The sequence below is a fragment of the Dendrobates tinctorius genome, unplaced genomic scaffold (genome assembly GCF_039654945.1).
Source record: "Dendrobates tinctorius isolate UK_male_01 unplaced genomic scaffold, ASM3965494v1 ptg000083l, whole genome shotgun sequence".
NCBI lineage: Eukaryota > Metazoa > Chordata > Amphibia > Anura > Dendrobatidae > Dendrobates > Dendrobates tinctorius.
Window position 1 is genome coordinate 2,682,469 of NW_027361751.1, and position 25,843 is coordinate 2,708,311.

Sequence of the window (25,843 nt, forward strand, 5' to 3'; positions counted from 1 at the left end):
AGGACCTGGCTGCCTCCCGTCATTACCCGGCGGGCTCTAGAACCTGGCTGCCTCCCGTTATTACCCGGCGGGCTCTAGGACCTGGCTGCCTCTCGTCATTACCCGGCGGGCTCTAGGACCTGGCTGCCTCCCGTCATTACCCGGCGGGCTTTAGGACCTGGCTGCCTCCCGTCATTACCCGGCGGGATCTAGGACCTGGCTGCCTCCCGTCATTACCCGGCGGGATCTAGGACCTGGCTGCCTCCCGTCATTACCAGGCGGGCTCTAGGACCTGGCTGCCTCCTGTCATTACCCGGCGGGCTCTAGGACCTGGCTGCCTCCCGTCATTACCCGGCAGGCTCTAGGACCTGGCTGCCTCCCATCATTACCAGGCGGGCTCTAGGACCTGGCTGCCTCCCGTCATTACCCGGCGGGCTCTAGGACCACGTGCGGCCTCCCGTCGTTACCCGGCATGCAGTAGGACCTGGCTGCCTCCCGTCATTACCCGGCGGGCTCTAGGACGTGGCTGCCTCCCGTTATTACCCGGCGGGCTCTAGGACCTGGCTGCCTCCCATCATTACTTGGCGGGCTCTAGGAACTGGCTGACTCCCGTCATTACTTGGCGGGCTCTTGGACCTGGCTGCCTCCCGTCATTACCCGGTGGGCTCTAGGACCTGGCTGCCTCCCGTCATTACCCGGCGGGCTCTAGGACCTGGCTGCCTCTCGTCATTACCAGGCGTGCCCTAGGACCTGGCTGCCTCCCATCATTACAAGGCGGGCTCTAGGACCTGGCTCCTCCCATCATTACTTGGCGGGCTCTTGGACCTGGCTGCCTCCCGTCATTACCCGGCGGGCTCTAGGACCTGGCTGCCTCCCATCATTACCAGGCGAGCTCTAGGACCTGGCTGCCTCTCGTCATTACCCAGCAGGGTCTAGGACCTGGCTGCCTCCCGTCATTACCCGGCGGGATCTAGGACCTGGCTGCCTCCCGTCATTACCAGGCGGGCTCTAGGACCTGGCTGCCTCCCGTCATTACCCGGCGGGCTCTAGGACCTGGCTGCCTCCCGTCATTACCCGGCAAGCTCTAGGACCTGGCTGCCTCCCATCATTACCAGGCGGGCTCTAGGACCTGGCTGCCTCCCGTCATTACCCGGCGGGCTCTAGGACCACGTGCGGCCTCCCGTCGTTACCCGGCGTGCAGTAGGACCTGGCTGCCTCCCGTCATTACCCGGCGGGCTCTAGGACCTGGCTGCCTCCCGTTATTACCAGGCGAGCTCTAGGACCTGGCTGCCTCTCGTCATTACCCAGCAGGGTCTAGGACCTGGCTGCCTCCCATCATTACCCGGCAGGCTCTAGGACCTGGCTGCCTCCAGTCATTACCCGGCGGGCTCTAGGACCTGGCTGCCTCCCATCATTACCAGGCGGGCTCTAGGACCTGGCTGCCTCCCGTCATTACCCGGCGGGCTCTAGAACCTGGCTGCCTCCCGTTATTACCCGGCGGGCTCTAGGACCTGGCTGCCTCTCGTCATTACCCGGCGGGCTCTAGGACCTGGCTGCCTCCCGTCATTACCCGGCGGGCTCTAGGACCTGGCTGCCTCTCGTCATTACCCGGTGGGCTCTAGGACCTGGCTGCCTTCCGTCATTACCCGGCGGGCTCTAGGACCTGGCTGCCTCCCGTCATTACCCGGCGGGATCTAGGACCTGGCTGCCTCCCGTCATTACCAGGCGGGCTCTAGGACCTGGCTGCCTCCCGTCATTACCCGGAGGGCTCTAGGACCTGGCTGCCTCCCGTCATTACCCGGCAAGCTCTAGGACCTGGCTGCCTCCCATCATTACCAGGCGGGCTCTAGGACCTGGCTGCCTCCCGTCATTACCCGGCGGGCTCTAGGACCACGTGCGGCCTCCCGTCGTTACCCGGCGTGCAGTAGGACCTGGCTGCCTCCCGTCATTACTTGGCGGGCTCTAGGACCTGGCTGACTCCCGTCATTACTTGGCGGGCTCTTGGACCTGGCTGCCTCCCGTCATTACCCGGCGGGCTCTAGGACCTGGCTGCCTCCCATCATTACCAGGCGAGCTCTAGGACCTGGCTGCCTCCCGTCATTACCCAGCAGGGTCTAGGACCTGGCTGCCTCCCATCATTACCCGGCAGGCTCTAGGACCTGGCTGCCTCCAGTCATTACCCGGCGGGCTCTAGGACCTGGCTGCCTCCCATCATTACCAGGCGGGCTCTAGGACCTGGCTGCCTCCCGTCATTACCCGGCGGGCTCTAGGACCTGGCTGCCTCCCGTCATTACCCGGCGGGCTCTAGGACCTGGCTGCCTCCCGTCATTACTTGGCGGGCTATAGGACCTGGCTGCCTCTCGTCATTATCCGGCGGGCTCTAGGACCTGGCTGCCTCCCGTCATTACCCGGCGGGCTCTAGGACCTGGCTGCCTCCCGTCATTACCCGGCGGGCTCTAGGACCTGGCTGCCTCTCGTCATTACCCGGTGGGCTCTAGGACCTGGCTGCCTCTCGTCATTACCCGGCGGGCTCTAGGACCTGGCTGCCTCCCGTCATTACCCGGCGGGCTCTAGGACCTGGCTGCCTCCCGTCATTACCCGGCGGGCTCTAGGACCTGGCTGCCTCTCGTCATTACCAGGCGTGCACTAGGACCTGGCAGCCTCCCATCATTACAAGGCGGGCTCTAGGACCTGGCTGCCTCCCGTCATTACCCAGCAGGGTCTAGGACCTGGCTGCCTCCCATCATTACCAGGCGAGCTCTAGGACCTGGCTGCCTCTCGTCATTACCCGGTGGGCTCTAGGACCTGGCTGCCTCTCGTCATTACCCGGTGGGCTCTAGGACCTGGCTGCCTCCCGTCATTACCCAGCAGGGTCTAGGACCTGGCTGCCTCCCGTCATTACCCAGCAGGGTCTAGGACCTGGCTGCCTCTCGTCATTACCCGGCGGGCTCTAGGACCTGGCTGCCTCCCGTCATTACCCGGCGGGCTCTAGGACCTGGCTGCCTCCCGTCATTACCCGGCGGGCTCTAGGACCTGGCTGCCTCTCGTCATTACCAGGCGTGCACTAGGACCTGGCAGCCTCCCATCATTACAAGGCGGGCTCTAGGACCTGGCTGCCTCCCGTCATTACCCAGCAGGGTCTAGGACCTGGCTGCCTCCCATCATTACCAGGCGAGCTCTAGGACCTGGCTGCCTCCCGTCATTACCCAGCAGGGTCTAGGACCACGTGCGGCCTCCCGTCGTTACCCGGCGTGCAGTAGGACCTGGCTGCCTCCCGTCATTACTTGGCGGGCTCTAGGACCTGGCTGACTCCCGTCATTACTTGGCGGGCTCTTGGACCTGGCTGCCTCCCGTCATTACCCGGCGGGCTCTAGGACCTGGCTGCCTCCCATCATTACCAGGCGAGCTCTAGGACCTGGCTGCCTCCCGTCATTACCCAGCAGGGTCTAGGACCTGGCTGCCTCCCATCATTACCCGGCAGGCTCTAGGACCTGGCTGCCTCCAGTCATTACCCGGCGGGCTCTAGGACCTGGCTGCCTCCCATCATTACCAGGCGGGCTCTAGGACCTGGCTGCCTCCCGTCATTACCCGGCGGGCTCTAGGACCTGGCTGCCTCCCGTCATTACCCGGCGGGCTCTAGGACCTGGCTGCCTCCCGTCATTACTTGGCGGGCTATAGGACCTGGCTGCCTCTCGTCATTATCCGGCGGGCTCTAGGACCTGGCTGCCTCCCGTCATTACCCGGCGGGCTCTAGGACCTGGCTGCCTCCCGTCATTACCCGGCGGGCTCTAGGACCTGGCTGCCTCCCGTCATTACCCGGCGGGCTCTAGGACCTGGCTGCCTCTCGTCATTACCCGGTGGGCTCTAGGACCTGGCTGCCTCTCGTCATTACCCGGCGGGCTCTAGGACCTGGCTGCCTCCCGTCATTACCCGGCGGGCTCTAGGACCTGGCTGCCTCCCGTCATTACCCGGCGGGCTCTAGGACCTGGCTGCCTCTCGTCATTACCAGGCGTGCACTAGGACCTGGCAGCCTCCCATCATTACAAGGCGGGCTCTAGGACCTGGCTGCCTCCCGTCATTACCCAGCAGGGTCTAGGACCTGGCTGCCTCCCATCATTACCAGGCGAGCTCTAGGACCTGGCTGCCTCTCGTCATTACCCGGTGGGCTCTAGGACCTGGCTGCCTCTCGTCATTACCCGGTGGGCTCTAGGACCTGGCTGCCTCCCGTCATTACCCAGCAGGGTCTAGGACCTGGCTGCCTCCCGTCATTACCCAGCAGGGTCTAGGACCTGGCTGCCTCTCGTCATTACCCGGCGGGCTCTAGGACCTGGCTGCCTCCCGTCATTACCCGGCGGGCTCTAGGACCTGGCTGCCTCCCGTCATTACCCGGCGGGCTCTAGGACCTGGCTGCCTCTCGTCATTACCAGGCGTGCACTAGGACCTGGCAGCCTCCCATCATTACAAGGCGGGCTCTAGGACCTGGCTGCCTCCCGTCATTACCCAGCAGGGTCTAGGACCTGGCTGCCTCCCATCATTACCAGGCGAGCTCTAGGACCTGGCTGCCTCCCGTCATTACCCAGCAGGGTCTAGGACCTGGCTGCCTCCCATCATTACCCGGCAGGCTCTAGGACCTGGCTGCCTCCAGTCATTACCCGGCGGGCTCTAGGACCTGGCTGCCTCCCGTCATTACCCGGCGGGCTCTAGGACCTGGCTGCCTCCCGTCATTACCCGGCGGGCTCTAGGACCTGGCTGCCTCCCGTCATTACTTGGCGGGCTATAGGACCTGGCTGCCTCTCGTCATTATCCGGCGGGCTCTAGGACCTGGCTGCCTCCCGTCATTACCCGGCGGGCTCTAGGACCTGGCTGCCTCCCGTCATTACCCGGTGGGCTCTAGGACCTGGCTGCCTCTCGTCATTACCCGGCGGGCTCTAGGACCTGGCTGCCTCTCGTCATTACCCGGCGGGCTCTAGGACCTGGCTGCCTCCCGTCATTACCCGGCGGGCTCTAGGACCTGGCTGCCTCTCGTCATTACCAGGCGTGCACTAGGACCTGGCTGCCTCCCGTCATTACCCGGCGGGCACTAGGACCTGGCTGCCTCCCATCATTACCAGGCGAGCTCTAGGACCTGGCTGCCTCTCGTCATTACCCGGCGGGCTCTAGGACCTGGCTGCCTCCCGTCATTACCCGGCGGGCTCTAGGACCTGGCTGCCTCTCGTCATTACCAGGCGTGCACTAGGACCTGGCTGCCTCCCGTCATTACCCGGCGGGCACTAGGACCTGGCTGCCTCCCATCATTACCAGGCGAGCTCTAGGACCTGGCTGCCTCTCGTCATTACCCGGCGGGCTCTAGGACCTGGCTGCCTCTCGTCATTACCCGGCGGGCTCTAGGACCTGGCTGCCTCCCGTCATTACCCGGCGGGCTCTAGGACCTGGCTGCCTCTCGTCATTACCCGGCGGGCTCTAGGACGTGGCTGCCTCCCGTCATTACCAGGCGGGCTCTAGGACCTGGCTGCCTCTCGTCATTACCCGGCGGGCTCTAGGACCTGGCTGCCTCCCGTCATTACCCGGCGGGATCTAGGACCGCGCTTTCCCTCCATTTCCCGGCCAGGCCGCCTCCCCCCTCTGTGCTCTGTCCGCGCCGTGTTCGTGTCCCGCAGCATGGAGTTCGAGTGGAAGCCGGACGAGCAGGGGCTCCAGCAGATCTTACAGCTGCTCAAGGAGTCTCAGTCCCCGGACACGACCACGCAGAGATCCGTGCAACAAGTATCCTTCCTCCAGACTGTGGCTGCCGGGCGGGCTGCTCACTGCCGGTGGCAGGGCGGAGGAGGAGGCGCTGCGGCCTGTACGCGAGTGCTGAAGCCCAGTCTCTGCCCCTGTCCGGACGGATCGGGGCCGCAGTGTGCAGGGAGCGGCGGCTGCAGGGCTGGAAGTGCGTGCGGATGTGTGCGGGTCCTCAGCTGCGCCTTCCCGCCACACCCGGCCTAGGCCGCACCGCCCGCCCGGTACCTGCCGGCACTGAGGGGTCTGCTGCACATCCAGCACTGCGTGCTGGGAGAGTGGTGGTCCTACAGGTGGGAGGGAGAGTGGTGGTCCCCTAGCTGTGGGGGAGTGGATGGTACTACAGGAGGGAGGGAGAGTGGTGGTCCCCCCAGCTGTGGTGGAGTGTATGGTCCTACAGGTGAGAGGGAGAGTGGTGGTCCTACAGGTGGGAGGGAGAGTGGTGGTCCCCTAGCTGTGGGGGAGTGGATGGTCCTACAGGTGGGAGGGAGAGTAGTGGTCCCCCAGCTGTGGTGGAGTGGATGGTCCTACAGGTGGGAGGGAGAGTGGTGGTCCCCCCAGCTGTGGTGGAGTGTATGGTCCTACAGGTGGGGGAGGGAGAGTGGTGGTCCCCTAGCTGTGGGGGAGTGTATGGCCCTACAGGTGGGGGAGGGAGAGTGGTGGTCCCCCCAGCTGTGGTGGAGTGTATGGCCCTACAGGTGGGGGAGGGAGAGTGGTGGTCCCCCCAGCTGTGGTGGAGTGTATGGCCCTACAGGTGGGGGAGGGAGAGTGGTGGTCCCCCCAGCTGTGGTGGAGTGTATGGCCCTACAGGTGGGGGAGGGAGAGTGGTGGTCCCCCCAGCTGTGGTGGAGTGTATGGTCCTACAGGTGGGAGGGAGAGTGGTGGTCCCCCCAGCTGTGGTGGAGTGTATGGTCCTACAGGTGGGAAGGAGAGTGGTGGTCCCCCCAGCTGTGGTGGAGTGTATGGTCCTACAGGTGGGAGGGAGAGTGGTGGTCCCCCCAGCTGTGGTGGAGTGTATGGTCCTACAGGTGGGGGAGGGAGAGTGGTGGTCCCCCCAGCTGTGGTGGAGTGTATGGTCCTACAGGTGAGAGGGAGAGTGGTGGTCCTACAGGTGGGAGGGAGAGTGGTGGTCCCCCCAGCTGTGGTGGAGTGTATGGTCCTACAGGTGGGGGAGGGAGAGTGGTGGTCCCCCCAGCTGTGGTGGAGTGTATGGTCCTACAGGTGAGAGGGAGAGTGGTGGTCCTACAGGTGGGAGGGAGAGTGGTGGTCCCCTAGCTGTGGGGGAGTGGATGGTCCTACAGGTGGGAGGGAGAGTAGTGGTCCCCCAGCTGTGGTGGAGTGGATGGTCCTACAGGTGGGAGGGAGAGTGGTGGTCCCCCCAGCTGTGGTGGAGTGTATGGTCCTACAGGTGGGGGAGGGAGAGTGGTGGTCCCCTAGCTGTGGGGGAGTGTATGGCCCTACAGGTGGGGGAGGGAGAGTGGTGGTCCCCCCAGCTGTGGTGGAGTGTATGGCCCTACAGGTGGGGGAGGGAGAGTGGTGGTCCCCCCAGCTGTGGTGGAGTGTATGGTCCTACAGGTGGGAAGGAGAGTGGTGGTCCCCCCAGCTGTGGTGGAGTGTATGGTCCTACAGGTGGGAGGGAGAGTGGTGGTCCCCCCAGCTGTGGTGGAGTGTATGGTCCTACAGGTGGGGGAGGGAGAGTGGTGGTCCCCCCAGCTGTGGTGGAGTGTATGGTCCTACAGGTGAGAGGGAGAGTGGTGGTCCTACAGGTGGGAGGGAGAGTGGTGGTCCCCTAGCTGTGGGGGAGTGGATGGTCCTACAGGTGGGAGGGAGAGTGGTGGTCCCCCAGCTGTGGGGGAGTGGATGGTCCTACAGGTGGGAGGGAGAGTGGTGGTCCCCCCAGCTGTGGTGGAGTGGATGGTCCTACAGGTGGGGGAGGGAGAGTGGTGGTCCCCTAGCTGTGGGGGAGTGTATGGCCCTACAGGTGGGGGAGGGAGAGTGGTGGTCCCCCCAGCTGTGGTGGAGTGTATGGCCCTACAGGTGGGGGAGGGAGAGTGGTGGTCCCCCCAGCTGTGGTGGAGTGTATGGTCCTACAGGTGGGGGAGGGAGAGTGGTGGTCCCCCAGCTGTGGTGGAGTGTATGGTCCTACAGGTGGGAGGGAGAGTGGTGGTCCCCCCAGCTGTGGTGGAGTGTATGGTCCTACAGGTGGGGGAGGGAGAGTGGTGGTCCCCCCAGCTGTGGTGGAGTGTATGGTCCTACAGGTGAGAGGGAGAGTGGTGGTCCTACAGGTGGGAGGGAGAGTGGTGGTCCCCTAGCTGTGGGGGAGTGGATGGTCCTACAGGTGGGAGGGAGAGTGGTGGTCCCCCAGCTGTGGGGGAGTGGATGGTCCTACAGGTGGGAGGGAGAGTGGTGGTCCCCCCAGCTGTGGTGGAGTGTATGGTCCTACAGGTGGGGGAGGGAGAGTGGTGGTCCCCTAGCTGTGGGGGAGTGTATGGCCCTACAGGTGGGGGAGGGAGAGTGGTGGTCCCCCCAGCTGTGGTGGAGTGTATGGCCCTACAGGTGGGGGAGGGAGAGTGGTGGTCCCCCAGCTGTGGTGGAGTGTATGGTCCTACAGGTGGGGGAGGGAGAGTGGTGGTCCCCCAGCTGTGGTGGAGTGTATGGTCCTACAGGTGGGAGGGAGAGTGGTGGTCCCCCCAGCTGTGGTGGAGTGTATGGTCCTACAGGTGGGAGGGAGAGTGGTGGTCCCCCCAGCTGTGGTGGAGTGTATGGTCCTACAGGTGGGAGGGAGAGTGGTGGTCCCCCCAGCTGTGGTGGAGTGTATGGTCCTACAGGTGGGAGGGAGAGTGGTGGTCCCCCCAGCTGTGGTGGAGTGTATGGTCCTACAGGTGGGGGAGGGAGAGTGGTGGTCCCCCCAGCTGTGGTGGAGTGTATGGTCCTACAGGTGGGGGAGGGAGAGTGGTGGTCCCCTAGCTGTGGGGGAGTGTATGGCCCTACAGGTGGGGGAGGGAGAGTGGTGGTCCCCCCCAGCTGTGGGGGAGTGGATGGTGGTGGTCCTACATCTGGGGTGGTGTGAGGGTGGTCCTACGGGAGAGGGCATGGTGATCATACAGCAGGGTGGTTGTCCTTTTGTGAGGTGGGGGGTTTCTTCTGCTCTTGCTGCTGGGGGGGGTGGCAGTCCTACACCTTGGGGGTTGTGGTGGTCTTACAGCTGGGGGAGAGTGGTAATGTTCAGACGTGTGGAGGAGGCGTTGTATGCTGGTGGTACACACTGGTTGGGCCGTGTGCAGTTGCGTGGTTTCCTGTTATTGCGTCTTCATTTCTCATGCTCTTCCCAATGATGACTGACCCCAGATGCCCCAGTTTTGGGTGGGCACTCTAAGATACCATAAAGGTTTAGAGGTTCCCCCACAATAGACTGTATGACTGCTGGGGCCCCACAGGTGACTAGTATGGTGTCCGCAGCCCTTGGTCCTCTGTGTAATAAGGCTTGGGATGGAGCATGAGTGCAATGTCTGGGTGCTGCTCCCATTGGTGTCCACCATTAGTCCTGTTTGCTGGCACTGTGGGATGCCTCTGACTGCAGGTTGTTGCCCCTGTGCCTGGTGGCGTCTCATGTCACAGATGGCCTCATACATGAGGGTCTGACCTGGGTCAGGAGGAGGGGACGCGTCTACAGGACACACTTGTGACTTTCTTGTGGCATAAGTGGATATTGTGGCGGAGTTGCGGTGAGTGGGCACCCTGCACACCCTGGGGGCACAGTATCAGCTGTGACTTGTAGAATTTGGGGTGCTTGTACCCGTGCATAATTCCTGGTGTTCCTTGTTTGGCATGGATGTTACCCCCTGGTGAGATCTAGGGGTCACCATGGTTTGTGGGGTTCTAGAAGAAACTGCTAGACGCTCCTGCGCTTAGTGTGCGCTCAGCCCCCGCTGTAAATGAATGTCCCCGTCCTATGAGGAAAATGTTGGGTTTGGTTCACACCTAGGAGATGCATGTTTTTCTGGTTGGTGGGTAAGGAGGCCTCTTGCCCATATACGGGTTATTTTTTTGGGGGTCCAGTGCTAGAGTGGTGCTACTTGTGTAAGGACCCTGACCATACCCTTATACTAACCCGCTGGTGTCTTCACCTATTATTGGCGCCACTCTGGTTTGCACAGCGCCACCTTGTGACTGTTAACTTCTGACTGACCAGCAGGCAGAGGGTGCCAGTCACAAGCTCTGAATGTGAGTCTGAAAGCAGGAACGAGGCTTTCATAGACAGTGAAAAGTGACCTCTGGCTCGCCCAGCGAACACTGGGACAGCGGTCAGGTCACAAACCGCTGAGGACTGACCGGAGCGGCGGTGAGAGAAGGGGAAAACGACAGCAGGTAAGTATAATACTCCGGTCAGGGACCTGGTAGGTTAGTAGCACCACTCCAGCGCTGCAATAAAAGAAAATGTTGGAGTGGTTCTTAGTGGGTCACAGCGATGTTGGTTTGGTACCCACTGAGCCTTAAAAGCGCTTCCTTTAGGGTTATAGTGAATGCTTGATACGAGGTATGAGTCACGGTTGTGGCACATGGAGTGCCTGGTGTTCTGCTGAACAGGACTATTGGGAGGGGCATTGTAGCAGGAGACAAGTTAATCATCTGCTCTCGTCCAATCAGCACACCTCACCTGATGCTCTTGTCCTTTTCAGCTGAATGGCAGGTTTTAGAAGAAGCGGTGAGGATTCTCTGATCCTATAGTTGTTTAACACTTTATACGGTTGTTAGTGACTCTTCGGGGGACCTGTGTTTTGGGGCAGACTCCTGATCAGTATATGGCTGTAACACAGGAGACATAGATTGGGCAGGCTGGACTTTGCTTGGCACAGTGATTAGATACAAGAATCCCACTGTGGGTGGTGAAGTGGTCACACTTTACACTTAAGATATCTGAACTCTGTATTGGCGGCCTTTAATGGAGGTGATGCATCAAAGCTACAGATTGTTGCAGCTTAGGTAGTGAGGTCCGTGAAGGGATCCTGGGATTAGGAGAGAACAGCTCTTATCTGGGATGACCTTAGTAATCCCCACTGCTCCAGCCACATGACCAAACACTGGCAAATGATGCAATTCTGTAAGTCCTGCTCTGCTGAGGCCGTGCACGGATTGGATGTAACGACTCAGTGTCGCAGTGACTGGCCAGGAATATGGCATTGCCAGGCAGGAGAAATGACTAGTCACGGTGTCAGTAGCCACAGGCTTGGCTTTTGTAGCTGTGCTTATTTACTTCACTGGACAGCTGTTATATTGGAGTAAATTGGGTATTAAAGGGGTTGTCCACTACTAGGACAGCCCCTTCTTAAACTATATGTTCAGCCCCATTAAAATAAAGCCTGTACTCTCCTCCCATGCTGGTGCCCTTCCAGCGGTGTTGGCACTCGCGGTCTCGGGGTTGTGAAGCAGTGAAATTACGCGTGATGCCCGGCACACAGTCGGCACTGGTGTCACTGTCTAAGCCTCCTGTTGAAATGAAGAGGAAGCCAGGGATCATCTGCAGCCCGGACTTCATCTTGATGTTGAGTTTGTCCGCTGATTGGGCGCCGGGCATCACGCGTCATTTCACCGCATCACAGCCCCGAGACGGTGAGTGCACACACTGCTGGAACGGAGTTGGCATGAGAGGGGGAGTATAGGTTTATTTTATTGGGGCCGGACATTTAGTTTCAGAAGGGGCTGTCCTAGTAGTGTACAACCCCTTTAAGTGCAGAGGGTGTGCTCATGCAAAGAGCAGATTTAAAGGGGTATTCCACATGATGTCCAACCTGTGGGACGTAGGTTCTTAATATCAATTAAGTGAGGCCAGAAGTAGGAGAATACGGGGACATTAGACTTGCTCAGCTTTATCCAAGACCTCTTTATAGGACACTCTTATGCCAGATGGTTTATATAGATCTCACAATGTTTGGGATTGTTTTGGTGGCAAGTACAAGATTTCTGTCCGACCCATGTAGATGAATGGGTCAGTCACACATCTCTGCAACTAAAACCCTTGTATTTGGTCATTGTCTACGGGTCCCCTGTTCTGACTCCAAAGTACAATGCAGCTTGTTCTTGGATTTCCCATTTGCCAGGAATGATGGCCTCCTGTGTTACCTTGCTCACTTATTGGGCTTGTTGCCTCCTAAGTGTCTGCTGGCGGCGAGCATCAGTTCTGGTCAGTGTCCTCCATGGTGTATTGTAGCAATGCTCGTTCCTGGGCCACTGTCTGTAATGTTGGCCTGTAATAGTGTCTGTCCCTCTACCCCCATGAAGGTATTTGGGGGCCGTATTGCCTGACTCAATATTACAATCCACTCTCGCCATTATGGACAGTTCTTGCCATTAGATCACTTTTATGGATCATTTCTTGCCCATCTAGTAGTAATTACATGTCATACGCTCATTCTTGTGTAATTGCTGTATAAAACGCCTTTTATAGAGGACGGGCGGCGAAGCTGTGGTGTTTTTTTTTTTTTTTTTTTTCCTTTCACCCTTCTACTGAGTTATTAATACAAGCGATCATCAGGAGTATAAATAGCCGCTGCTGAGGAATATACTTTACATACATGGCAAACGCTCGTATTTATAGTGTGCTCAGGAGGAGGCTGAAATCTTACCTGAACCTGATTGTGGAGGATCACTGCCATTTGTGTCCCCCTGGGCTAGATCCATCAGTGTGTGACCCAGAGGCCACGTCCTGCTGTTCATGGGGTATTACCCACGTGGTGGTCGCTATAGGGCTACCAGGCCCATATGGGCTATGGATTAAGGGTTTGGTCCAGGTGCTTGGTAAAAGACAGTGTGAAGGATGGAAGGTCATTGGGCCTTATAAAGTGTTCTTCTGGGCTTGTCCACCGCATAGCAAAACTGTAGCAGCTGAGGATTTGCTACAATGTATCCAGTCCAGGCAATATTCTGAGCCACACGGACTACATTGTGATAAACTCTGAAGGAAGATTTGTGCAAACTTTAGGCTATGTTCTCATGCAGCATTTTTGCAGTCATTTTTTTTTTTGGCTTTTTTATGCAAATTAAAACTTTTTACAGAATTATCAAAAGCTTAAAGCTTTCAGAAATCTTTCTCATGCTTAGTTTTATTTTTTTTATTTTTTTTTTTAAAAGTCAGTTTTCAGTGTGTTTTGCAGCCTTTTTGGTAATTAAAACTAACTTTATTAAGCATGTATTGAAGACAAAGCGCAAACACAGTATGCCCTTCAAAAAACACAGAGTGAAAACATTGCAAAATGTGCATTTTACAGCTGAAAAGGCAGGTATTGGCTGCAGAAAAAACACTGTGTGACATAGCCTTTAGATCTGTGTGAGTTTTTCAGTCTCTAAGGGACTGTTTCTATTCCCTTGCAGCAAGCCAATATCTTGACTCCATACATGGAAGAGTATAATGAAAGCAATCATTCTTCACTATTAAAAGCGTCATGGTGCAAATCTGTGTATGTACCTTTAAGGTGACCATGCAGATTCTCCTTCAGAGAGGAAGAGAACTTGAACTCTAGCGCCACCTATAGGAAGTAGCAATCCTAAAAGCGAATATCTACCCTCTAGCTAGCCTTGTCACATGACTTAGGAGAAAAGCCAAACCAGAACCTCAATTTGCAGATGTGTTTGGAGAGTTGCCCCTCCTCAGTGCAAAGCATGAGATCTGATTTAGCTGTTTGAAAGACATCTGGCTGAGGATTAACGTTTCTTGTTCCGGCCTTTACACTTTAAGGTGGCCAAGCACATTATGTTACTTTTGACTGAACCCATAACTTTTCATAGGTTTCCATATGGATGGAGCAAAATACTGTGTAACCTTTAAATGTTCACTATTTTATGTTTGTTTTATGTCATGTTTGACCTTAACTGTTCATTTCAGAAACTGGAGCAGCTTAACCAGTTTCCAGACTTCAACAACTACTTAATATTTGTGCTCACCAAGCTAAAGTCTGAAGGTAAGGTCTCTTTACAATGAGTGGGGTACAACTGTCTGCTAGGGTCTTCTAATCCCTTCTGAAAAAAAGGGGATCAATCTTTGTGCTTGAGCAAGATTGTTAGGGCTCATTCAGACACCCGTGGATCTTGGTCCGATCTCGGCTCGCAGTACACGGACCAGCCGTGGCTCTCCTCACCGGAGTGTGACCGTTTCATATATTTCTATGAGGCTGTGGTCAGGAGAGCTGTGGCTCTCCTGTGCGTTAGTGGTCCTGTTGTGAACCGATTTGCGTGGACGTCTGCATGAGCCCTTATACAAGGCGCTTCAGCCCAGACAAGGCCCGAGAACAGGAATAAAATCCTCAGGTCTGTGTCTTCATTATCTCATGAATTCGATTCTCTGTAGTGAATTAGTGAATTAAGAAAAATGAAACAGAATGCACATGGAAGCCATCGGTCTGTTTTCTTAATTTCTACTGAGTACAAGCATTTTTTACTTGTAACTACGGTATATCTATTACTGATCTGTGTGACAATCTAGAAACAGATTTCTTCAGGAAGTTCTGTTTTCGTTGACAGTGTAGGACTGTTTCAGTCAGTATGGTTTACATTGTAGGCATTGTTCAGTCTCCGTGGCACTAATCATGGGGGTTGTGGTTCTGTCCTCACTCTATCTGCTGACCAGTGACTAATCATTGCTGGGAGAGACACGTGATTGCCAGTCCGAAGTAGGATATGCCCAGTCTGTCTGTCCCGTCCATTAGTTACCCCCAGGGCTGTGGAGTCGGTTAGGCTGGGTTCACATTGCGTTAGGGGGCAATGCGCTGACGGAACCGTTACATAGCGGCACTAATGCTATGTAATGGACCCGTTAATGCCGTCATTGCCTGCAATGAATGTAGCGCATCCTAATGCATGCCAAAATCGGCATGCGTTAATTCATGACGCACCCTCGAACACTGCATGCAGCGTTCTTGGGTGCGTTGGCAGTAACGCACAGCGAACGGACCCGTTTGCTGTGCGCATAACTGTATGGACTAACGCATGGTACCTTAGCGCTACCATGCGTTAACGCATACCGTTAGCGCTAGGTCACGAAAGATGTCAAAAATGACATCAGCGTTAGCTCATCCGTTTAACGGATCCCCTAACGCAATGTGAACCTAGCCTTAGCCAAACTTCCAACTATGACACCGACTCCGCCAAAATGGGCTCTGCCTCAGACTCTACAGCAACTTGCCCCAAACATCTCATTAGACTAAAATATTAAATACTAGACTGGGATACCTTCTTGGTAACCAATTTTTTTTTTTTTTTTGTGTGGGTGACTTTCATACTGAAGGTGTTTTAACATTTGTATATGTGGTTTTCAGCAGTTTATGGAGCATAGACATCAGTAAATGGGATCTGACTCATTGAATTATGCAGGAGAGTGATCTAGGCATGCTCTGATCTCTACCAAGGTCATTGCACAGGGCAGGGGAGGATGTGGGCAGTGATACTGCCCACTATGAATGGCGGAGCCAGTATTATCTAATGTCTGTAGCGATATTATCAGTCACTGTCCTACCTGCAATGATAATGAGTCTACTGAAAAGCTGTATGTACAGAATAAGTAACATCAGGCTACTGTTCTTTTTTTCTTTTTTTTCTTTTTTTTTTTTTTAAATTCAAAGTGTGTATAAAAAAAAAAAACATAGTAATTTTCTTCCTTCAAGAAGTCCTTAAATGGGTCTTCACCTCCATGAATAAAGAAATATAATATGTTTCCACTTTATTAGATTTGTATGATCTGTAGAGTTGAGCGACTTTAGTCGGATCGGGTTTCTTGAAACAAAATCTGAGTCGGATGAAACTGGTCCGACTCGGGCAAAAAAAAGTCGGAGTTTTGTCTGAAACCCGACCCCAATGCAAGTCAATGTGGAATAAAAGTCGGCATTGAGTGGATGAATGTCATCCGCTCAATGCCGACTTTTATTTCCCATTGACTTGCATTCGGGTCTGGTTTCAGACAAAACTCCGACTTTTTTTGCCCGAGTCGGACCAGTTTCATCTGAAAAAAATTTTGTTTCATGAAACCCGATCCGACCAAAGTCACTCGACTCTAATGATCTGGTATTTTGTGTAGTGCTTGATGCAGATGTGGATAGTGCCTTGACTGTGATCACTTTTTTCTATTATTATTATTATTATTATTATTATTATTTTTTACAAAATAGGTTTTTTTTGGGGGGAAGGAGTAACATCTTACAATTCCTAGTTCTTTTTTACATTTCAAAATGCAGCTAGTATGTGGAATGGAGCTAAACTCCCAGATACCGGTGTTTCCAGCCTAAGCCGTGCCGGTGTGGCGCGCACGCTGCTGAGTTCAGCCGCTAAACACTTCTGCCTATTGAAATGATCCCAGTCTGTTTCCCAGCAACTGCTGTTTTTTTGCATAGTTCCTAGCAACCACTATTTCTGATCACTGACGGGATGTAGCCGCCTTCAGGGGTAATTATTTGGGGGAGTGAGCGGGCCTCCAATGATTGCAGCTGGCTGCATTAAACCTGTTGCGCTGCTCTCCTATAGTCTGGGTTGCACTATTGCTGGCCGCACAGCGAGTCTGCGGTCAGTGAGCTTGTTCTGGGGGGGCCTCTTGTCTGTGCTCAGCTGACTTATGGTCACAGTTCACCTCTTTAGTGATTATAAATCACCTGAGAAGAGCTCAGAAGTAGACAGATAAGGTATGTGCACACAATGTCTTCAGGTGCTCTGAAAACCGCCAGAGTAAGCACTACCTAAATTCTGAAAATTAGTGTTTCTATGAAAAATGACTTTCCTGTTCTATGTCCAGCCTTTTCTCATTGTCCTTTAATCGCTTCAGGTTTCCAACGACATCAAGTGGGTATGTGACCTGACCGTTCTCCATGAGCTCTGCTCTGAAGACGCTCCATAGTTTACAATACAAGTGAATGGAGAGGCTGACGAGATGCGTTTTGCCAATGTTTTTGCTTATACAATCGCTAGTGATTTCTTCATTGTTTGGAGATCTTAAAGAGAAAAAAGCCTCTCTGCAGGTTCGCCTGCCTTAGAGGTGTCACGTGCACATACCCTCAGTTACCACCTTTTCCGCCAGGGCTGTGGAGTCGGTAAGCCAAACCTGTGACTCCGACTCCTCAATTTCCCTTCCACCGACTCCACAACTCCGACTCCAACATATATTGCTTATATTTAAGTGAAAAATTTATTGTAGTACAATGTGAACATCAGACATTTAATCATTTTTATGATCCAATAATCAAGATAGAACATAATATATTTATTGGAATACAACTTTAGAACACAAAAAATGGTAATTGTAAATATGTAATACACTATGTAATATCGATAAAACATATATATTCACTATGTAAGTGGCAAAAAAACCGTTTTCAACAAAAACATACTAAATAACATTTGTGCAGTCTGAATTTGTTCTAAGAAATAGAATTCCCTCCATCAGATCCTCCTTCATAGATGACCTCAAATCTGACCTCATTATTTTAAGGCCAGAGAACAACCTCTCTACACTAACTTCGTTTGGAGGCAAAGCCGTAACCACATGGGCAACATCTCTAACAATTTCCAAGTATAAAGGAATTGCCTCATGCACAGTCAGTTTTGATGAACGGTTGAATTTTTCTATTTCTTTGAGAGCAAGTGAAACATTTTGCTGAAATATGGTCAATCTGCTTGCTATGGGAGACGGAGTGAAATCTTTTTCCTTGCGGCAACGCTTTGCCTGCTCCATGTCATCCAAATACTTGTCAAAGTGAAACTCCTCATCTGATGAGGATGAAGATATGGCAGCAGTAGCACTGTCAGGACCCAAGTCCTCTTGCGCCTGGCAGTCCTCCTGTAGGCCACTCTTCCTAACTGCTACCTCAGTCAGAGCTTCTTTTCCTTTAGTAAGCTGTTGATCATGAAGCAATATACGATGACTTGGGTCCACATAACCAGCTGCCAGAAAACTGTTATTTTCCAATAGCTGTGTCTCCGTTTCATTGAAGCAGAAATGCCATCTGCGATTAACCTCCTCTTTGGGCCAGGCAAGATAGCAAGTTCTTCCACTCCCTTATGAAAATGCCAGGAGTTAAATCCTCAGCTTGTAATTTTTTAGTCACGGTAAATAGATGATTAACCCCTTACCTACAAATGATGTAATATTCCGTCCATGTGACCATGGACCTAATTACCATGGACGGAATATTACGTCATCGCGATCAGCAGCGCCCACGTGGTGAGCGCCGCTGATCGCGGCCGAGTGTCAGCTAATTATCATAGCTGACACCCGGCACAATGTGTCAGGGGCGGTCACGGACCGCCCCCGACACGTTAACCCCTTGCACACCGCGATCAAACACGATCGCGGTGTACCGGGGGTTAAAGGGAAGCATCGGCAGGGAGGGGGCTCCCTCCTTGCTTCCCTGAGCCCCCCACGGCAGCGCAATGTGCAGCGCTGCTGCGGGGGACTCCTTTCCTGCAGGTCCCCGGATCCAATATGGCGACGGGGACCTCCGGGGGCCTGCAGGAAGCTGGCTTCCTCAGTGCCTGCAAAGCGCAGGCATGAGGAAGCCTTCGGCACTGCCTGTGACAGATCGCTGATCTGTCACAGTGATCTGTGATGTGACAGATCAGCGATCTGTCACAGGACAGTGATGTCCCCCCTGGGACATTGTAATAAAGTAAAAAAAATTAAAATAAAAAGTGTAAAAATTAAAAAAAAATCGCCAAATAAAAAAAAAAAATATTCCCCAATAAATTCATTTTTTGGAAATAAAAAACAAAACAATAAAAGTACACATACTTGGTATTGCCGCGTCCGTAACGACCCGCCCTATAAAACTGTCCCAATAGTTAACCCCTTAAGCCAACCCCTTAAAAAATAAAAATAAAAAACGAAGCAAAAAATAATGATTTATTATCATACCGCCGAACAAAAAGTGCAATAACGCGCGATCAAAAAGACGCATATAAATATCCATGGTACCGCTGAAAACGTCATCTTGTCCCGCAAAAAACGAGCCACCATACAGCATCATCAGAGAAAAAATAAAAAAGTTATAGCTCGCAGAATAAAGCGATGCAAAAATAATAATTTTTTATATAAAATAGTTTTCATTGCATAAAAGCGCCAAAACATAAAAAAACGACCTAAATGAGGTATCGCTGTAACCGTACTGACCCGAAGAATAAAACCGCCTTATAAATTTTACCGCACCCGGAACGGCGTAAACGCACCACCCAAAAGAAATTCATGAAACGCTGGTTTTTGTAAATTCTGAGTCCCAAAAAACGAAATAAAAAGCGATCAAAAAATGTCACATGCCCGAACATGATACCAATAAAAGCGTCAACTCGTCCCGCAAAAAATAAGACCTCACATGACTCGGTGGGTCAAAATATGGAAAAATTATAGCTCTCAATATGTGGTGATGCAAAAACTATTTTTACAATAAAAAGCGTCTTTTAGTGTGCGACAGCTGTCAAACATAAAAACCGCCATAAATAGTAAATCAAACCCCCCCGTTATCACCCCCTTAGTTAGGGAAAAATAATAAAATTAAAAAAATGTATTTATTTCCATTTTCCCGCTAGGGTTAGGGTTAGAATTGGGGGTTTCCACTATTTGCGCACATCAGGTGCTCTCCAAACGCAACATGGCATCTGATCTCAATTCCAGCCAATTCTGCGTTGAAAAAGTCAAATGGTGCTCCTTCCCTTCCAAGCTCTGCCATGCACCCAGTGTTTTACCCCCTCATATGGGGTATCAGCCTACTCAGGACAATTTGCAAAACAACTTTTGGGGTCCTATTTCTCCTGTTGCCCTTAGGAAAATAAAAATTTTGGGGCAAAAATATCATTTTTGTGGAAAAAAATTTTTTTGTTATTTTCACGCCTGGGCGTTATAAACTTCTGTGAAGCACTTGGGGGTTCAAAGTTCTCACCACACATCTAGATAAGTTCCTTGGGGGGTCTAGTTTCCAAAATTGGGTCATTTGTGGGGGGTTTCCACTGTTTTGGTACATCAGGGGCTTTCCAAACGCGACATGGTGTCTGATCTCAATTCCAGCCAGAAAAGTCAAATGGCGCTGCTTGCCTTCCGAGCTCTGCCATGTGCCCAAATAGTCATTTACACCCACATATGGGGTATCAGCGTACTCAGGACAAATTGCACAATAACTTTTAGGGTCCTGTTACCCTTGGGAAAATAAAAAATTGGGGCTGAAAAGATCATTTTGTGGAAAAAAATATGATTTTTTTAATTGTACCGCTGTACATTATAAACTTCTGTGAAGCCCTTGTGGGTTCAAAGTTCTCACCACATATCTAGATAAGTTCCTTAGGGGGTCTAGTTTCAAAAATGGGGTCACTTGTGGGGGGTTTCCACTGTTTAGGTACATCAGGGGCTCTCCAAACGCGACATGGCGTCCGATCAGAATTCCAGCCAATTTTGCATTGAAAAAGTCAAACGGCGCTCCTTCCCTTCTGAGCTCTGCCATGCGCCGAAACAGTGGTTCCCCCCCACATATCAGGTATCAGCGTGCTCAGGACAAATTGCATAATAATTTTTGCAGTCCAATTTCTCCTGTTACACTTGGTAAAATAAAAAAATTGAACCGGAAGTAATTTTTTTGTGAAAAAAGTTAAATGTTAATTTTTTTAAATATTCAAAAAATTCCTGTGACGCACCTGAAGGGTTAATAAACTCCTTGAATGTGGTTTTAAGCACCTTAAGGGGTGCAGTTTTTAGAATGGTGTCACTTTTGGGTATTTTCTATCATAGACCCCTCAAAGTGGCTTCAAATGTGATGTGGTCCGTAAAAATAAAATGGTGTTGCAAAAATGAGAGAGCGCTGGTCAACTTTTAACCCTTATATCTTACTAACAAAAATTTTGGTTCCAAAATTGTGCTGATGTAAAGTAAACATGTGGCAAATGTTACTTATTAACTTTTTTGTGTGCCATATCTCTGTGATTTAAGGGCATAAAAATTCAAAGTTGGAAAATTGCGGAATTTTCAAAATTTTCGCCAAATTTCCGTTTTTCTCATAAATAAACGCAAGTTATATGAATGAAATTTTACCACTAACATGAAGTACAATGTCACGAGAAAACAATGTCAGAATCACCGGGATCCACGGAAGCGTTTCAGAGTTATGACCTCATAAAGGGACAGTGGTCAGAATTGTAAAAATTGGCCCGGTAGTTAACGTGCAAACCACCCTTGGTAGTGAAGGGGTTAAGCAATTCCTTCAATTCAGCCACCTGTGTCCATTGACCTTCATTTAGGGTTACCTAAGGGTTCGCCATATCTATAAGAAACTGTTTTAGCCAGGATCAAAACTAGGGGGGGCAGAACCTCATACTGCTCCGCAGAATCTCATACTGCACACCTCAGCTGCTGCAGAACCTCATACTGCACACCCCTACACTTGAAAATAAAGCCTGCACCTTAAGATGTGGTGAATGCAGTCTATTTATTCCAACTATCAATTGATGTTGATGTGTTACTGAAGACGAGCAATGCCTGTCCTGGGCGTCCTTTTGGGCAGCTATGAGGTGTACCTGACTGATGCTAAAAAAAAAAGTTAGTCTGTGTACTACCTGGCTGTCATTCTTTTTGGTACAGATAAGATATGGATAGACAGATATGGATATATAGATAGATCAGATTTCTAAACATTATCTATGAGCTCAAAAACCTTTCAGGTGATGCGGTTTTTTAAAAAGCTGATCTGCTTTTGCAGCTGAAAAACGTATCCTCAAAAAACGCAGGAAAAACGCTGTGTGTGAATGTAGCCTTAGATCAGGAATAGAACAGTCAATTATAGGACATTTCATAACTTTCCCAAATTCCTATGAAAAAATATTTAGCACATTCTGCATTGAACTACTGTACCCAGTTTATTATATATTTTAGGAGTTGGACCATTTTATTCGCCTCCACCACTCTGACTCCACAGCCCTGTGTTCCACCAGAATGGCAGGTGTGTGCTCGGTTACAGGGAATGTCTGAGCCGCAGTCGCTGTGACAGCAGAATTGCAGGCTGCCAATGTGCACACTGTCACGATTCCCCTGAACTTCCTGTGAATGGGTGCTCACACCTATGTGATTTGCGTACACACTTGCGGTCTTGTTGGTCTGTGGACTTTAGTCCTGAGTCTGGATGATTTAAAGACATAATCGCAAAAAAAAATATTTAAAAAAATAGCTAATTATCTAACACAAAAACCTGAATTTTAGTCTTAAATGAAGTTTTTGTATTTTTCCTATGGCAGTGATTGTTTTGATATAAAATTCCCTCCCTCTCCCAATAACTGCATGCTGAACAAATACACTTTCTGGCCCTAGCGCCGTCACTCATCTACTGCGACGTGCACATTTTACCCGGATAGATCCCAGAGTAATTGGTGCAAGCCGGCAGAAAAGACAGTTTTCATCCCCTACTATCGCTATAGCAACAGCAGGGTAATGGCTGCTTTTTTGTGCTTTGTCGCCTTCTGATCCATAAATTGGAATAGCTGGAAGTCGTCGTGTCCTTAGTCTTTCCTGCACGACGTCTCTTAGCATTGATGCGGATTAATCATCCAGCCCGTGACGACGCGTTACCTGCCGCTTCTCACAGTGCGGAGTGAGAGGATTAGCTCTGTCATCGCCTTTTATTAGCATAGATTTGTCCAAAAAAAGTTTTCAGTTTTTATTTTCACAGGTTCTATTGATTTATTAGGTTAAACTTAAAATGACTTACACACTCTGCATCGTAATTATTGTATATTACTTTAAATTGGTAAGGCTACCGTATATACTCGAGTATAAGCCGACCCCCCCCCCCCCTAATTTTGCCACAAAAAACTGGGAAAACTTATTGACTCGAGTATAAGCCTAGGGTGGGAAATGCTCCATAGACTGTTCCCCCATATGCTGCTGCTGCATGTAAAAATAAAAAAAGACATACTCACCTCTCCGTCACTGGGTGTCAGGTGCCGGTGTCACTGCTGGCACCTGAGATACTCACGTGTCCTGTGTCCATGGCTGCTCACCGCTATCTGCCGCGTCATCAGTCAGTGACGTTCAGACTGCAGGGGGCGCGGCACGCACTAACCACGTCACCGCGCCCTCTGCTGTCTGAAGTCACTGACCGATGACAGACAGCAGCAAGCAGCCATGGACGCAGGACAGGTGAGTATCGCTATACTTACCCGTCCTGACGCTGTGTCTTGAGCCCCCAGCTTCTCCCCGTGCTCTCTCTTCCTGCCTTTAGCGGTCACGTGGTACCGCTCATTAAAACTCATGAATATGCGCATATTCATGAGTTTTAATGAGCGGCACCACGTTACAGCTGAAGGCAGGAAGGGAGAGCACGGGGAGAAGCTGGGGGCTCAAGACACAGCGTCAGGACGGGTAAGCATGACCTGACACCCCCGCCCCCCCCTCCCCCTCCGACCCCCTTTGTATATGACTCGAATATAAGACGAGAGGGGGACTTTCAGCCCAATTTTTTGGGCTGAAAATCTCGGCTTATATTCGAGTATATACGGTATATAGAATTAGGGCACAGAATGACAAACGTGCAAAAATACTCTGTAGTAAAAAATCTATAACAGTAGTCAGCTAGTGCTAGTAGAAAGATAACAAATACAGGGTATTTAGTAGATACGTTTTTTGCAAAAAATGAATACCAAGCCACTCCACCTCATCACGGTAACCCTTAACGGAGCAGTCCCTATCTAATGTATTTAAAGTACATGTTCAGATTTTAAATACATTAGATGGGTACTGCTCCATTAAGGATTACGGTGATGAGGTGGAGTGGCTTGGTATACGTTTCTTGCAAAAAATGTATCGACTAAATACCCTGTATTTGTTATCTTTCTACTAGCACTAGCTGACTACTGTTATATATTTTTTACTACAGAGTATTTTTGCATGTTTGTCATTCTGTGCTTTCTTTTTGTGTTTCAGTCAGTGGGTGGTGTGAATACTGTCCGACCGACCTGTTCACATGTGCATGTCACGTGTTTGTGATATATAGAATTAGGTAAGGCTATATAGAATTAGCGCTGCAGGCACTTAGGGTATGTGCACACGTTGCGGATTGCTGTGCAGATTTTTCCGTGCAGAATCCGCAGGTAAAATGACCTGCGTTTTACCTGCGGACTTAGTGCAGATTTTGTGCGGATTTCGCCTGTGTTCTCACACCTGCGGATTCCTATAATGGAATAGGTGTAAAAACGCTGCGGATTCCGCACAAAGAATTGACATGCTGCGGAAAATAAACCGCTGCGTCTTTGCGCGTAATTTTCCACAGCATGTGCACAGGGGTTTTTGTTTTCCATAGGTTTACATGGTACTGTACACCACATGGAAAACTGCTGCGGATCCGCAGAGCCAAATCCGCAACGTGGGCACCTACCCTTACTGCAGTGACGTAACCTTCTGTGATCATGCTGCCATATGCAGCGTCTTCCCTCCTGTACACAAACCATGAACATGAATCCTTTGGGCTGTGTTCCCTTATGGTGCGTTTTTGACGCTGCGTGTTTTTGCTGCTTCAAAATGGCAGCGTCTTACAGTTCCAGCAAAGAAAACGGACTTTCTAGAAGTCTTTGGCCCACTGGGCTTTTTATTCGCTTGGCATAAGCTGACTGGCGGTGCGGGTTTCATATGCTCATCAAGTCAATTTCTTCTGCGGGTATGCTGAGTTTTCTATGCGGGATTTCCTCCATAGACTTTACATTAGATGCAGAACATTCGCAGGGGAAAAAAACGCACATGTATTTTAGCACCAGAAATCCATCAAAAATGCATGTAATCCGCACCCAAGTAAAGCAAGTTTTCTGAAAGCCAAATACAAGGAAGTATCAAAACAAAGCTGCTTTATTTAGAACGTGACACCCCAAAAAGAGGCACAAGTTTAAAAAAAAAATGCAGAAACACCTGCAAATATAGGTGCCGAAATTCTGCAACATCAAAGACTCTCCAAAAGTTCATCAATGGAACCGCAGCCTTACATTCAAGACGTGAGTGTGTGTAGTTATGAGTTTGAAGATAGTCTGATAGTTGGGAAATAATTATTTGTAGTGGTTTGTTTACATGTTTTTTTTTCTTTTTTACCTTGTATAGCGCCATAAATTCTGCAGCGCTTTAGACATCATCACTGTCCCCATTAGGGCTCACAATCTACATTCCCTATCGGTATGTCTTTGGGAGTGGCGTAAACCCATGCAAACATGGGGAGAGCGTACACACTCCTTGCAGGTGTTGTCCTTGGTGGGATTTGTACCCAGGACCCCAGTGTGCAACGCTACAGTGTTAACCACTGAGCCACCGTACATCAGCCGCTGGTGTGGAACATTTGTTTCTAGGATTTTTTTTATCTCCAATTATTGGCCCGCTAAACAGGCTCACAATCGCCCAATGCATGAGCTAACCGTGCGTTCATCAGGTGTAATGATTTTTGCTTAATAATTTGCTACGGAGAACATGGTGCTCTATGCACATGGAAGTGCGGTAGGCCTTTTTTAATTACAGGACAGTGGATGGGCAAGTGTAAGTGCAGCATAAGGGCCTGTTCACACCAGCGCATAATATGAAAAATTTAACAATTTACAGACCAATGTAAGTCACTAGTGCTGTACAGATGAGTGTGGTTTTGTATGTTTTTTTTGTTTTTCTGCAGCACTTGTTGTTTGAAGAGACATTCATTCAAATCTATGGGTCCATAACAAAAGTAAAAATTGCATCCATTGTCAGTTGTGACAATGACTCAGGAATGCCTCTTCCAATCTGTGACTCTGAGGGTTTTTTTTATGTTAGGTTGTTAAAACCATTCTGAAAATATCTAGGCTGATCCCTTAGAATGGTTCTGCCCTTATAACAGTAATAACCCTGTATGCGCCAGTAAATGGCGTTAACGTCACAACTCGCTGTGCCCAGCAGGGCTGTGGAGTCGGTAAGCCAAACCTGCGACTCCGACTCCTCAATTTCCCTTACACCGACTCCACGACTCCGACTCCCACACATATTGCTTATATTTAAGTGAAAAATTTATTGTAGTACAATGTGAACATCAGACATTTAATCATTTTTATGATCCAATAATCAAGATATTTAGAACAGAATATA

General features: G+C 51.0%; 1 protein-coding gene across 1 annotated transcript in view; it reads left to right on the forward strand.

The window, feature by feature from the left end:
* Positions 1-5,400: 5,400 nt before the first annotated feature.
* Positions 5,401-25,843, forward strand: part of TNPO1 (transportin 1) — an 80,449-nt gene continuing 60,006 nt past the window's right edge. Inside the window, exons 1-2 of the mRNA XM_073584055.1 lie at positions 5,401-5,742; positions 13,637-13,712. Coding sequence (XP_073440156.1) covers positions 5,638-5,742; positions 13,637-13,712 — 181 coding nt within the window. The 5' untranslated portion in view covers positions 5,401-5,637. The remainder of the gene's footprint in view (positions 5,743-13,636; positions 13,713-25,843) is intronic.